Genomic DNA, 15,283 nt, shown 5'->3' on the forward strand with positions numbered 1-15,283 from the left:
CTGCGCAGGTGAGGCAGCCCCGGAGAGCCACGCCCCCTGCGCGCTGCATGCCGGGAGGCGTCTCGCTCCTCTCCTCAGTTGGGCGGGCTGGTGAGAGATGCAGAGAGCGCCACGCCCCCCCCGCGCGCGCGTACTGCATGCCGGGAGGCGCCTCGCTGCTCCTCCTCTGAGGCAGCCCCGCGGAGCCACGCCCCCTGCGCGATGCATGCCGGGAGGCGTCCCTTTCCTCCCCTCAGTTGGGCGGGCTGGTGAGAGAGGCAGAGATGCCACGCCCCCCTTTGCGCACGTATTGCATGCCGGGAGGAGCCCCGCGGCTTCCCAGTCACCCGCCGGCTCTGGGCGCCATCTTGCCACAGGCAGCGTGAGAGCAGCGCTGTAGTCGCTGCTCCTCCTCTGAGGCAGCCCCGCGGAGCCACGCCCCCTGCGCGATGCATGCCGGGAGGCGCCTCTTTCCTCCTCTCAGCTGAGCGGGCTGGTGAGAGAGGCAGAGAACGCCACGCCCCCCCTGCGCACTGCATGCCGGGAAGCGCCTTGTTCCTCTCCTCAGTTGGGCGGGCTGGTGAGAGATGCAGAGAGCGCCACGCCCCCCCCCGCGCGCGTACTGCATGCCAGGAGGCGCCTCGCTGCTCCTCCTCTGAGGCAGCCCCGCGGAGCCACGCCCCCTGCGCGATGCATGCCGGGAGGCGTCCCTTTCCTCCTCTCAGCTGAGCGGGCTGGTGAGAGAGGCAGAGATGCCACGCCCCCCTTTGCGCACGTATTGCATGCCGGGAGGAGCCCCGCGGCTTCCCAGTCACCCGCCGGCTCTGGGCGCCATCTTGCCACAGGCAGCGTGAGAGCAGCGCTATAGAAGTAGGAAAACGTCAAGAGTCGCGCGGGGACCTGAACCATTTTCTCAATCTAAACCCAGATGCCAACTTTGCTGCCACATACACCCGGACAACACCATTACTGGCCCCAACAACATCACACATACCATCTCGGGACTATTTAATTGCTCATCGTCTAACATTGTGTATGCCATCAAATGCCAACAGTGTCCTTCAGCTCTCTATATTGGACAAACAGGCCAAACCTTACGCCAAAGAATAAACGGACATAAATCGGACATCAGGAATCACAAGACAGAGAAACCAGTAGGAGAACACTTCAATCTCCCAGGACATTCTATACAAGATCTCAAAGTAGCTGTTCTATTACAAAGGAATTTCAGAAATAGACTGGAAAGAGAAGCTGCTGAATTACAACTTATCACCAAACTCAAAACCATGGAGAAACCTGGTCTGAACAAAGACCTTGGATTCTTATCTCATTATACATGACAAAGCCATTTTTCACCTTTTCACCCCTTGCTTTTTCCTGTAAGACCTATTGCAGTCGTTAAGAGTCGTCAACAGGCTCATCACAGCTATCTGCCAATCACCCATTCCCACCACCCTTCTGAGTAATACCCCTCCCCACCTTCTCACTATATAGAAGGGTCTGGTGACTTCTGTTTCAGTGTATCTGAAGAAGTGTGCATGCACACGAAAGCTCATACCAAGAACTGACTTAGTTGGTCTTTAAGGTGCTACTGGAAGGAATTTGTTTTGATAAGTCAACAGTGTGATGTAGAAGCAAAAAAAAACCCCTAATGGTATTTGAGGCTGCATCAACAGAAGTCTAAGTGTCCAGAACAAGGAAAGTCATAGGACCACTCTATTCTGCCTTGCTTACAGTGGCGTAGCGTGGGGGGGTGCAGGGGGGGCCGGCCGCACCGGGCGCGACATCCTGGGGGGGCGCTCGCACTCGAGTGCTAAAATCCACGGGTTAGGGGGCGCAAATTACTTGCCTTGCCCCGGGTGCTGACAACCCACGCTATGCCACTGCTTGCTTAGACCACACCTGGAATACTGTGTACAATTCTAGGCGCCACAGTTTGAGGAGGAGGATGTTGACAAGCTGGAATATGTGCAGATGAGCAAGATGATCAGGCGTGTGGAAACTAAGCCTTACAAGGAAAGATTGAAGGATGTTTAGCCTGGAAAGGAGGTGACTGAGATAAAATATGAGAGCCATCTTCAAATATCACATGGGAGAGGGAACAAGATTATTTTCTCTTGCTCTGGAAGGTAGGACTCGAACCAATGGCTTCAAGTTGCAAGAAAGAAGATTCCGACTAAACATTTGGAAAAGCTTTCTGACAGTAAGAGCTGTTTGATAGTGGAACTGTCTCCCTCTGGAAGTGGTGGACTCTCCTTCCTTTGAGGTTTTTAAGCAGAGGTTGGATGTCATTGGATGCTTTAGCCGAATATATCCTGCATTTCGGGGGTTTGGACTGGATGATCCTCAGGGTCCATTTGGCTCTGTGTAGAAAACCTCTGACCTACCATAACCCTTTGCGTTCCACGGTTTTCAGTGTCCAACTGCTTGCATCCAGAACACATATTGTGTGTAGACCTCTGTGGATGATCTGCCATGTATCTTGACAAATTGAACTCCAGTCTACAAAGGCTTATACTTACCACAGAAAACTTCCAGAAGGGCAGCTGTGTTAGTCTGCTGCAGCAAAAGCAACGGAGACTATTGTTGTTATGTACTGAAGTTCTCACCCTGGGCCAGCAGGGGGATTCTGTAGATAGTTATGCAAATGAAGGATCAAAAGTGACGTTCAGTGATTGGATAGTTTTAGAAAGTTGCAACAGTTACATTGTACTGGAGCTCTATATAAGCAGGCTGACTGAGCCCTTCAGTTCAGTTCTGTCCTGGCCTGTGAATAAACAAGAGCTGTTTGAAGAATCGCTGTGTCGTCTGATATGTTCACCCACAACTTAACAATTGTGGTACCTTAACAGCTAACAAATTTAGTGTGATTTTGTTGAGATTCCTGCACTTCAAAGGGTTGGACTAGATGACTCTGGGGTCCCTCCGAACTCTATGATTAGATTCATCATGGCACAAACTTAAATAGACTACAGTCAGCTTCATCAAACACATTATGCTTGTGCCGTAATATATTTGATAGTGTATGCTTAAGGTGCCACAGAATCTTTAGGGTTGTTTTTTTTAAAAAAATATTATTTAAGGGACCACGAAACTCTTCGTCATTCTTCCTGAAAGAAGTTCTCACGAACTATCATGACCACACACAAAAAAGACGAGAAACTACTGATCTGACAGTCAGTGCATCATCCAAGAATGTCAACTGGCAGACTTGAAACACCAAACACCTACAGCCTTTGCTGGTATAAAGGGGTAGCTTTATGTTCCTTACTAAATAAATAAAAATTAAGCTCTGATTTTTCCAAGCGTGGGTGAAAAGATATGATCAGACGTGTGATGCTCTTCCAGAATGAAACATTTCACCAGACTGCCCCTCCCCTCTTAAAAAAAATAAATAAGAAATCTGCTCTTGAGGGTCCCATGGACTGCAAGAAGATCAGACCTCTCCATTCTGAAGGCAATCAGCCCTGAGTGCTCACTGGAAGGACAGATCGTGAAGCTGAGGCTCCAGTCCTTTGGCCACCTCATGAGAAGAGAAGACTCCTTGGAAAAGACCCTGATGTTGGGAAAGATGGAGGGCACAAGGAGAAGGGGACGACAGAGGACGAGATGGTTGGACATTGTTCTCGAAGCTACCACATGAGTTTGAGCAAACTGTGGGAGGCAGTGGAAGACAGGAGTGCCTGGCGTGCTCTGGTCCATGGGGTCACGAAGAGTCAGACACGACTAAATGACTAAACAACAAACTTAAATCTGCCTAATCAAAATTGATATTGCTTCAGTGCACTTACGGTAATGTGTAGCACTAGAAGCCTGTCTCCCACTGTCTCCCCAGCCCGCCCCCCCCCCCAGGTTAAGCTGCCTTCAAATGAAAATTGGTCCATGGGCTCGTTAAGAGTTGGACACAACTAAGCGACTAAACAACAAATTACCACAAAATTTAAAAATATTTTATTTCATGCATTTGGGGAGGGAGAGAAGATAACAGCATTTACAGCATTTAACAAAGTACATTCAACAATGTGCCCCACATGCCAAAACAGCAGTATCTCTTTTTTCTTCCTATCAACAAATCCTTCTAGAACTAATTATTTACAATATTTAAAATCATCCATACCATGTAGAGTATGAACATATCTCGAGGATAAAGCGCTTTAACAGTGGTATTTATACTATGATGAAGGTTTGCAAAGTGGGCAGTTTTACAACCAGGATTCAGCACGCAGCCCATGCCTCGTTCACGCTACGGTTTGGCAGTGTGTGATGCCCCATTGCTTTGTGGGACAATGTGACCCTTCTTATGTGCAAACGGATCTGGATGCGATGGGATCTTTTGATCTGGGATCCACCTGTTGAGTGCATGAACAGCGCAAAGGGGATATTGGCATTCTGCAAGCTAATTTCTCTTCAAGTGCTTGAGACCCTTTAAAAGCCTCTTCCTCCCCTTAGCTCAGACGCAAACAAATGGACATGGATGGATACTTCATTTTCCCCTCAACTTGAGTCCAAAAATTAACCTCATAACTGTCTCACTCGTCCAGTTTTCAACGCTGAAGTTCGAGAACACTTGTTTCTAGAAATGAGTGCATATCCCTATATTGCATATCCATACCTATCTGAAGAAGTGTGCATGCACACGAAAGCTCATACCAAGAACTGACTTAGTTGGTCTTTAAGGTGCTACTGGAAGGAATTTTTTTGTTTTGACTAATATATAACGTACAAAATAAAATTTATGTTCCGCTCACTTTTGCCTGTGGCCCCAGTCGCCGCTGCCATGTGGCCCTTGGAAGGTTTCCCAGGAGGGAATGTGGCCCTCAGGCTCACAAAAAGGTCCACCAGCCCTGTATTCTAGCCTCAGAATGCAAAGAAGACGCTTTTGTACCCAAAGCTTTTGGTTTCCCTATGCACCATGTGGACAACAAGATAAAAAAGAACCCCAGAACTTGTCTCTTACTATCTATTTTGGGGGGGGTGAGAGGGAGTGAGAGCACTCATTTTGCAAAGTAAGAGAGTCACAGCCTCAGCAGTAGCTGGGCAACACAATAATAATAATAATAATGCACCAAGAAAAATCCTGAGCATGGCCTGTAGTAGAAAGTCTGGTGGCTTTTCCTTTTGGGAGGAGCAAGACACTAAATGGCTCTTTGGTCCCTTCTAGCTGTTAGATCTGTGATCATGTCTGCATTGTGAATTTAAACAACTTTCAATATGGGTTTCCCCCCCTGCCCTGGCTGCAGTAGCCTAGGAACTGTAGTTGTGTGGACAATTAAGGATCTGTAATTTTAGGTTTCCCAGATACGCAAAACTGCCACTTCCCCAACTTCTTGGCAGGAACGTGCAACTGTTAATCCAGTTTCACACCAGCTTCAGAGATCTGCTTAAGGGCTGGATCTGTAAAGTTAGATATACAGTTTCACTCCTAACCCTTTTTTTCCTGTGCAAGGACAGACAACAGACAACAACACCACAATCTATCTACATGATGATATAGTCTTTGGGATGAGACTGAGGTGCTTTCAAAAGCAGCCAGCCCACCTTACACCTGGAACTTACCTCCTGATAGGCTATGCGCCTTTTGAACGGATCGAACAATTTGCTTCCCTGCCTCAAACTTCTGTCTTGTTCTCCCTTGTGAACCTGAATCGCCGCAAGAGATTTTGATGATGAGGAAGCGAAGGTACCTGAGAAGGAAGGACTTCACAACTCTGTACATATAAACATGGAAGGGGAAAGGGTGACATCAGTATATTGGTGACAAAGTCTGTGTATGCTGTGGCAAGAGCCGCCATAATAAGCAGGGGTGATCAATGCGCCAACTGAGGTAAAATCCTGTGTCATGAAATCCAGGTCAGCCCAGTGAAGACCATAAATAAAAGAATTACCGTATTTTTTGCTCTATAAGGCTCACTTTTTCCCTCCTAAAAAGTCAGGGGAAATGTGTGTGCGTCTTATGGAGCGAATGCAGGCTGCGCAGCTATCCCAGAAGCCAGAACAGCAAGAGGGATTGCTGCTTTCACTGCGCAGCGATCCCTCTTGCTGTTCTGGCTTCTGAGATTCAGAATATTTTTTTTCTTGTTTTCCTCCTCCAAAAACTAGGTGCGTCTTATGGTCTGGTGCGTCTTATAGAGCGAAAAATACGGTAGATTCAGCAAATGTGGAACAAGATAAAACTGCCTGATGAGCAAATGGCTCTGTCAGAATCAGAGATGGAGAACCTGTGGCCCTCCGGATACTGTTGGACTCCGAATCCCATCATCTCTGACCAGGTTCACGTGGGGAGATGGGGAGTCCAAGCGCAAGTGGAGAGTCATGGGTTCCCATTCTCTGATTCAGAGCATCCAATATTCTGGCTCAACACTCCTTCAACTCATTTTAACCCTTGGATCTGCTCACACTTTTCAGAGGGCGAACTGAAGGCAAGAAGCAAGGCTAAGAAACTTGTGGTAAAATGAGTCACGTTTGGGATCTCTGCCCTTCTTCATCCTCGGATAAGCAATCTCATACACAGGAACAGGGTTGTTTTTGTTTGGTGGCTGGAGTTCACAGTGCGACAGAGCACTCAGTATCCAATGAATGACTCAAAATAAGAGTTGGTATGACTGACAGAGCCTAGCATTTGATGCTGGTGTAGACAGGGGTCAGTTCCTCACGGTATCAGTCCCGAGATACCAACCTCTGATTTTCCTGGGTGTGCGAATAAGGCCTTAGACACCATCTCGTGAAACTTGTGAACAGATCTTTTGGAAAGTAGGTCACGTTACAGCCCTGCCCAGGCAAACCCTCTCTGCCTTTTGACATTTTCATCCTTCAGTATTAACATTTCCCCCAGCGCTCCCTGCGGAGCGAGAATGAAATCCAGATGGCAGGGGGTTAGAACCAGCAATCTGCAATCAAATTCTTCAGGGCAAGTGTTAATATATGAAGAAGAAAAAAATAGCAACAGGGGAATCACGTCCCTTAAAAAATGAAAATAGAAATTCCAATGAGAACTGACATACATGCAGAGTCTGAGTGAAGCTTCTCAAATCAAGAAAAGACTGTTCTTTTCACGGACTTGTCTATTTTACCAGCTTACTGTAATTCCACTGCCTAGTTGAAACCGATTTTTGGAGTAGTACAGATGATAAATAAATGAGTGGAACGCAATCACGCCCTCAGCCAGAGCTGGCTGAATTCCACTTATACTGAAACACACCGTGTAATACAAAACAACTGATATCTGGCACAAAATTCGGCATCCAGACAATCTCTGCTTGTTTTAGTTTTCATGGCTGTAGAGGTGATCCAGAAAACGTGTGCCTTTGCCTAGTGAAATTTTAGGTGCTCAAAGGCACAGCCAGAATGTGGAGATGGGGAGGAGCAGGGCTCCAGCGTCACGTGCAGAACTCCTCGAATTTCTACTGTGGGCAGCAGAAGACATCATGTAAACGAAGCAAAACATATGCAAAGAACACACATTTGCTTAAAATGCACAACTGACTTAGGCCACACAATATAGAATACACTTTGGAACACAATCTGATTTTTTTGATTATTATTTTTTTTTTGTGGGGTGAGGAGATACTAAAAAAAGCATAGCCATGGGATCTGCTGTTATTTGCCATGTTTCCAAAGGATTGCTAAACTGGCACTGAGCAACGTCGATCAACTCAAGAAGATGACCAGATACAATTTTCTGTGACTGGCTGGTGGGACATCCTCTTGCGACTACAAATGAATATGATGACATCCACTTGCAGGCTGCTGAACAGCCTTTCCTTATCAAGATTCCTACCATTTTAATGCTCCTTAGCATGTACAGTGGCACCTCTGGATACGAATGGGATCCGTTCCAGAGCCCCGTTCGCATCTAGAAGCAAACGTAACTAGCGACGGCACGTCTGCACACATCGCTTTTCGCCGCTTCTGCGCATGCACGTGACGTCATTTTGAGCGTCTGCGCATGCGCAAGCGGCGAAACCCGGAAGTAACGCGCTCCATTACTTCCGGGTTGCCGCGGAGCGCAACTCAAACGCGCCCAACCCGAAGCGCATTCAACCCGAGGTATGACTGCATATTCCCCTAAGCAATGCCTTTGGTGAAAAGTAGGGATGTCACCTGAATTAATCTTAGTTCAATTCTTCATAGGGGATTAACCAACTAAACCCACATTTAAAAATGTCATCTAAATAATCATTCCGAAGAAACGAGCTAGATAGTACTTTCTTTGGTTTTAGAATATGTATAAATGTGCCACAACAGGCATCAACGTAGAAGAGGGAATGTTTCTTTTAAGACAGCACTTGACAGCTGTAGTTTGCAGAAGCGCTTCCATAAAAAGAAAATTATATATATATATAAAACTCTGCTGGCAATTAATGGGGGTGGGTGGGCACTTTTTAATCAATAAAAATGAACAACTGATTAATCCAATTGATCTGACAAAAGCTGCAACCCTGCACAGTGGCCTGGAAGGGGTTCCCATTGAATTTAAGACGACTTATCTCTAATGGCTAGGATTGCATTGCATATGTTGCAGCTCTAGTAGTAAATCATTTTGAAACATTACTTCCGCCTCAGGAAAATGTTTTTTGAGAGCTTCCATTGCAAATAAGCAAGACGGGGGTCTTTAATGTGTAAACTGGCCCCTTACAATTGCAGGAAGCAGAGCCAAGCGACAGCTTGTGGATTCATTAGCAACCTCCTGTTTAGGGTTCCGGGCAAGGGAATATATTGCAGAGACAGACTGCTGTGGTCTCCATCTCTGGGATTTTAAACAATTATTTCTCTCCTAGGTGGGTAGGTTAGAACTGCTTCTCCTTTGGGTCCAAGGAAAAGATAGCTTTGCGGGAATCTTACAAGGTTCTACAATTCCCATAGTTTCACGTTTGACATGATCACTTTTGCAGTCATATCCCTGACTTGATAACTTTAGGATGGACTGCGGATACGTTTGCCCTCTGGATTATAATTGCCACCCAATATACAAAGGAATCCTCTTTCCTTTCTGCTCCCAACAGCCAAAGACAGTTCTATGTGCACCATAACTCTTTGCTTCTAGGACTTAGTAATGGCTTCTCCTTTGTCAAACAGAAGTAGATATGTGCCTTTGATCTTTTGTGCTGGGGATTTATTTCCACTGGCTTCACGCCGCGCCTGCTTTTTTTAAGGGTTGCCAACCAGGTGACAAGCTAGTTCTACAGAGCACCCGGCCCATTCTGCGGCTTTCAGCGCTTGTCTCCCAACAAGAGGCTGCCAAACAATCCTTCATTTTTTGTTCTTTCGCGGCTGATCAAGTCCGGGAGACCCTAACGGTCACGCAAGCAGATAATTCAATGGCGTTTGTAAGGCAAGATGTCCTTCCTTACTAGCATCACCTCAGTTCCTCCCAATCCCTCCATCTCAGTCACCCATCAGCCCCCACAAAGCCAAGATGCCTGCAAGTACGCTTTGGAGACTTGGCAAGATGGACGCCGCCTGGCCAACAAGGCGTGATTGTCAGCAGCGCAGCAGATATGGCAGTAACCCAAACAGGAAATTGAGGCTGGATCTGGAAGTTTGCGGTTTTGGTCCTGTTGCTCAGTCCTCCGCGATGGTGTGAATCTTTGGTCCTTTCCCCGTCCCTCCCGATAACGGGAAGGTCTGCTAGAGGCTAAAGCTCACGAACGGGTGCCTCAGGAGGTCTTCTGCGGTGGGCCTTCGCTTCTCTTCCACGAAGATCAACTTGAGGAAGCTGCGGCAGTAGTCCGAGACGCCATCTGGAAGCTGGGGCTTTGTGGGCTGTGTTGCGATCTTGAAAATGGCGGCCATGGCTTCAAATTCTGCCCAGGGTGGCTTCTCGGTCAGCATTTCCACCACGGTGCAGCCCACACTCCTGCAAGACAACGCCAAGGGGAAGGAAGGAATTAGGAAAGAAGAAAGGCTCTCTTACCCTCACAATTCATTGATTATTACATTTGCATCCAAAGGAGCCCAGGGCAGTAAACACAAACATGTTAATATAATATAATTAAATATATATACACCGTATTTTTCGCTCTATAAGACGCACCAGACCATAAGATGCACCTAGTTTTTGGAGGAGGAAAACAAGAAAAAAATATTCTGAATCTCAGAAGCCAGAACAGCAAGAGGGATCGCTGCGCAGTTAAAGCAGCAATCCCTCTTGCTGTTCTGGCTTCTGGGATAGCTGCACAGCCTGCATTCGCTCCATAAGACGCACAGACATTTCCCCTGACTTTTTAGGAGGGAAAAAGTGAGCCTCGTAGAGCAAAAAATACGGTATTTCAAAACTCAATCAATCACACATATTATGGTTTTTATAGCATTTATATCAATATACAAAATGCCTTAGGCGGTCCTATCTGATTTTTCCTCACAACAAGTCTGAGGAAAACCTGGCTGGTAGAAAGTGATTCGGCCTGTTTTATCCATTGCCCAAAAGGAAGGTGGAAGTTGAGAAGACTGGAAAATCTACCACATGCAAGCTGAACTGTTACCAATACGTGCAAATCTCATTTATTTTCCGTTCATTTGTAACTTTTCTTAAAAATCCAGCGCTTATTGTTGTAACAATCTTATTTAAACCACTTTGTGAGATCTGCCTGAAAAGTGGGATGCCAATACTCTAAATAAAAAGGCATTCACAATTATATACACTAGGAGATTCCAGCAATAACTCTGCTATCGCTACCCTTCCACCTCAACAACCGAAACACATTTCTGGGATTAACTGAGATCTTACCACACGTCAGCTTTCCTTCCATATCCTTCCCCGCTGATCACCTCGGGGCTCATCCAGTATGGCGTCCCCGTGACGGACTTCATCCCTGTTCCAGACATACAGATGGTCTGAATGCGTTTGCTGGCACCAAAGTCTCCGAGTTTCACATTCCCGGCAGAATCTCTCAATATGTTGGCACCTAAAGAAAGTAATAAAACAGCCCATTTCTGAAATGGAAGCTTAGTGGCAGAGCATGTTGGAGGATACGGTGGCACCATTCACATAGCGAAAGCTACCACAGAGATATCAATATTTTCAAAAGCAGGGGGTCCATGTCTTGGCTTCTGAAAAACCGGGGGTCAGCAGGACTTAGCTAATGGGGAGCCTCTGGGCTACGTGGATCAGTGGTCTAGCAGTCTTGCACTGTCCAAAATGCTGAATATCTTGTTTAAATATCAGGGTTCATTATTGTTCCATCTTAAAAAGCAGAGACATCACCTTGCCAACAAAGGTCCGTATAGTCAAAGCTATGGGTTTCCCAGTAGTGATGTATGGAAGTGAGAGGTGGGCCATAAAGAAGGCTGATCACCAAAGAATTGATGCTTTTGAATTATGGTGCTGGAGGAGACGCTTGAGAGTCCCATGGACTGCAAGAAGATCAAACCTCTTCATTCTGAAGGAAATCAGCCCTGAGTGCTCACTGGAAGGACAGATCCTGAAGCTGAGGCTCTAATACTTTGGCTACCTCATGAGAAGAGAAGACTCCCTGGAAAAGACCCCGATGTTGGGAAAGATGGAAGGCACAAGGAGAAGGGGACGACAGAGGACGAGATGGTTGGAATGTGTTCTTGAAGCTACGGACATGAGTTTGACCAAACTGCGGGAGGCAGTGGAAGACAGGAGGGCCTGGCGTGCTCTGGTCCATGGGGTCACAAAGAGTTGGACACGGCTAAGCGACTAAACAACAACAAATTGTGGTTGCTGTTAATTAAATCTGCTGGTTGCTTTATCTTGCCGAAAATGACCCAAGGTGACTTCCGGCCAACTAAAAAAACAAAACGGAAAACTCACAGGTACAACTAAAACTGGGGGAGGAAGGACAACAGCGAACCTTATGCATGGGTTCTGAACAAATATTTAACTTTCTTTGTACCGGAACCAGTGTTTTTGCAACGTTACATGGCTAAGTCTTTCCCCCCACCTTCAACAATCAGAATGTTTGCTGGCATTTCATAACATCAGCTTAACTCAGCTGGTTGGAGGTGGTTCTGAGCTCATGGTCAGTGGTCTTACGTGTTCCTTTTCCCCGCTGAGAGCATGCTTGCGGGTTGCAATAGGCCAGGCATAGGCAAACTCAGCCCTCCAGATGTTTTAGGACTACAACTCCCATCACCCCTAGCTAACAGGACCAGTGGTCAGGGATGATGGGAGTCGTAGTCCCAAAACATCTGGAGGGCCGAGTTTGCCTATGCCTGCAATGCGCCCTTGGGGTTTATGCAAAATGTGCCTGCGCTGAATGGATTGGACTTTGTCGCTTACAGTCAACGAGCTCACCTAAGCGAGCGGAACATTCCCCCTGGGATCTCCACCTACCTTTGATATCTCTGTGTACAATCATGTTGCTGTGCAGGTAGAAAACCCCTTGCAGGATCTGCCGTGTGTATTTCCGGGTCACGTTCTCGGTCAGGGCTCCGTAGGCTTTCAGCTGGTCTTTGATGGAACCCTAAAGAATGTGGGGGGACAAACAAGGCTCCGTTGGCTACTCTGGATAATGGAACCGTGTCATTTTATTAACGGCTCGAGGCATTTTGGTGAGGCTGGTCAAAAAGCAAGCTACATGTCAAATAAGTAGCAACATTTCGAATCAAAGAATCGTAGGGACCCCGAGGGTCAAATGCAAGCTGTCCCATACAGAGATCGAACCGGCAACCTTGGAGTTATTAGCTCACGCTCTAGCTAACTGAGCTATCTGCCAGGCATTTATGAAATGGAGAAGTGAACTATTAGCTGACAGGACTGAAGGATCCTTCTTGCATCTGCTGAAAAGGGGGAAATTTTGCTGCAGTTTCCTCTGCTAAAGAGAGTTTAAATGCCAAGGGGAAGGGAACATACAGCACTCAATTAAAAATGGTTGTTGTTTTTTAATGTGGAAATTGTCTTAAAGTTACCTTAAACCACAGGACAATACTAAAGATTCCAAATACTAGCTGCATTCCTCCCACCGTAAATGAAGCATACTGACATTTTAACACACATAGGTGTGCAAACTGCGTTTTCTTTTTCCCCGAAAGCATATTGAAAACATTTCAAAATAGATGCAAAATTGCTTTGGGAAACCACTGAGGAAGGGAAGGGGCCATGACATCACAAACACTGGCCAATCAGTGGCTACCAAACCACCTCAGCCTGTATAAAATGTTATATCTTTTCGCAGTTTATATCAGCTGTCAGGCTCCGATCTCTATGTAACATTTCTCCAAACAGGAGTACGTTCAAAATTATTTCAGGAAAGCAGGGGCACAGTCCACGTGGGCTGCAAGAAAAGGTTTGCTGGTCGAAGGAAGACGAGCAACACAGAGAGCGCCGGTTTTAGGACAGTGCAGAAATTTCCCTTCCCTTTTTGAGTTGAGGAGGCACAAAATAACAACAACATCTGTTTTTTTGTAATAATGTGACGTTTCAGTGAGCCTGTTGGGCAGACCCATAACGAAAGCAACTGTGCCAAAAGGAATTATTGTGGAAATAAGTATAGCTGTCAACTTTTTCCCTTTTCTTGTGAGGAATCCTATTCGGAATAAGGGAATTTCCCTTTAAAAAAAGGGAAAATGTTGGCAGCTATGGGGGAGAGGCACCAGATTTTGTCCTCGCTCAGGGAGCCATATGACCAAAGTCTGCTCCTGGGACACTGAAGGTCGACAACAATTTGGAGTTTGGGAGCTCTGGGTTTATTAAGAAGTCCACAACCTTTACAAAAACGCCCATGCAGGCTGACTTACCCCTGGCATGTATTCCACGAAGATGGAGAGCTTTCTTTCCTCGGCATCTCGCAAGCAACCGTAATACTGGACGATCCGCTCGTGGCGGAGGGTTTTGAGCAGCTGGATCTCGCATTCCAAGGCATTCACCTCCTGTAGAAAGACAGAAGCAGTTGCAGGTGGAAAAGGAAGGGACCGTGGGCATAGCTAGTTGTTCTGGGGTGCAGGGCATGGATGGTGTTTGTGCAAGTTTGGGCCTAATGTCCTTCAAACCCCGACAGCCCCTGAAATGTCGAGCAGCACGGCAAGGAACAGGCGTGGGCTTCCAAAAATAGAAGACGGTTTCTCTGTGCTAACTGGATTCACACAATTGCTTCCTTCTCCCAATATGAAGCCCCAAGAGATAGGGGAGAAAATAATAAGAGCATCCTGAAAATCAGAAAACTCAAATGGTCCACGTTGCTTCAGCATCCTGTTTCCACCACTGGGCAGCCAGGTATCTCTGAGAAGCTCACATGCAGAACATGTTTGTCCCCAACACATGGTGTTGAGAGGTCCATTGCTTCAAAGGTGTTTATATTGTTATTACAGTGGTACCCCAGGCTAAGCACTTAATTCGTTCCGGAGGTCCGTACTTAACCTGAAACTGTTCTTAACCTGAATCACCACTTTAGCTAATGGGGCCTCCTGCTGCCGCTGTGCGATTTCTGTTCTCATCCTAGAATCATAGAATCATAGAGTTGGAAGAGACCACAAGGGCCATCGAGTCCAACCCCCTGCCAAGCAGGAAACACCATCAGAGCACTCCTGACATATGGTTGTCAAGCCTCTGCTTAAAGACCTCCAAAGAAGGAGACTCCACCACACTCCTTGGCAGCAAATTCCACTGTCAAACAGCTCTTACTGTCAGGAAGTTCTTCCTAATGTTTAGGTGGAATCTTCTTTCTTGTAGTTTGGAACCATTGCTCCGTGTCCGCTTCTCTGGAGCAGCAGAAAACAACCTTTCTCCCTCCTCTATGTGACATCCTTTTATATATTTGAACATGGCTATCATATCACCCCTTAACCTCCTCTTCTCCAGGCTAAATATGCCCAGCTCCCTTAGCCGTTCCTCATAAGGCATCGTTTCCAGGCCTTTGACCATTTTGGTTGCCCTCCTCTGGACACGTTCCAGTTTGTCAGTGTCCTTCCTGAACTGTGGTGCCCAGAACTGGACACAGTACTCCAGGTGAGGTCTGACCAGAGCAGAATACAGTGGCACTATTACTTCCCTTGATCTAGATGCTATACTCCTATTGATGCAGCCCAGAATTGCATTGGCTTTTTTAGCTGCTGCGTCACTCTGTTGGCTCATGTCAAGTTTGTGGTCAACCAAGACTCCTAGATCCTGTAGCAAAGTTCTTAACCTGAAGCACTATTTCTGGGTTAGCGGAGTCTGTAATCTGAAGCATATGTAACCTGAGGTACCATTGTATTATTATTATTATTATTATTATTATTATTATTATTATTACTATTACAGTGGACGCTCGGATTGTGAACGTGATCCATGCGGGAGGCGCGTTCGCAACCCACAGCATCTGCATCCTGCAGCGCTGCATCTGCGCACATGCGGGTTGCAATT

General features: G+C 46.6%; 1 protein-coding gene across 1 annotated transcript in view; it reads right to left on the bottom strand.

Moving 5' to 3' along the window:
* Window positions 1-7,355: 7,355 nt before the first annotated feature.
* The window catches only part of LOC309325943 (mitogen-activated protein kinase kinase kinase 3-like), a 105,458-nt gene continuing 97,530 nt past the window's right edge, over window positions 7,356-15,283 (bottom strand). The window contains exons 14-17 of the mRNA XM_081834351.1: window positions 13,681-13,812; window positions 12,278-12,407; window positions 10,706-10,883; window positions 7,356-9,835 (exon numbers count right to left, since the gene is read on the bottom strand). Of these exons, the coding sequence (XP_081690477.1) occupies window positions 9,607-9,835; window positions 10,706-10,883; window positions 12,278-12,407; window positions 13,681-13,812 (669 nt within the window). The 3' untranslated portion in view covers window positions 7,356-9,606. The remainder of the gene's footprint in view (window positions 9,836-10,705; window positions 10,884-12,277; window positions 12,408-13,680; window positions 13,813-15,283) is intronic.

Source organism: Podarcis erhardii, assembly GCF_964252035.2.
Source record: "Podarcis erhardii genome assembly, chromosome: 12".
NCBI lineage: Eukaryota > Metazoa > Chordata > Lepidosauria > Squamata > Lacertidae > Podarcis > Podarcis erhardii.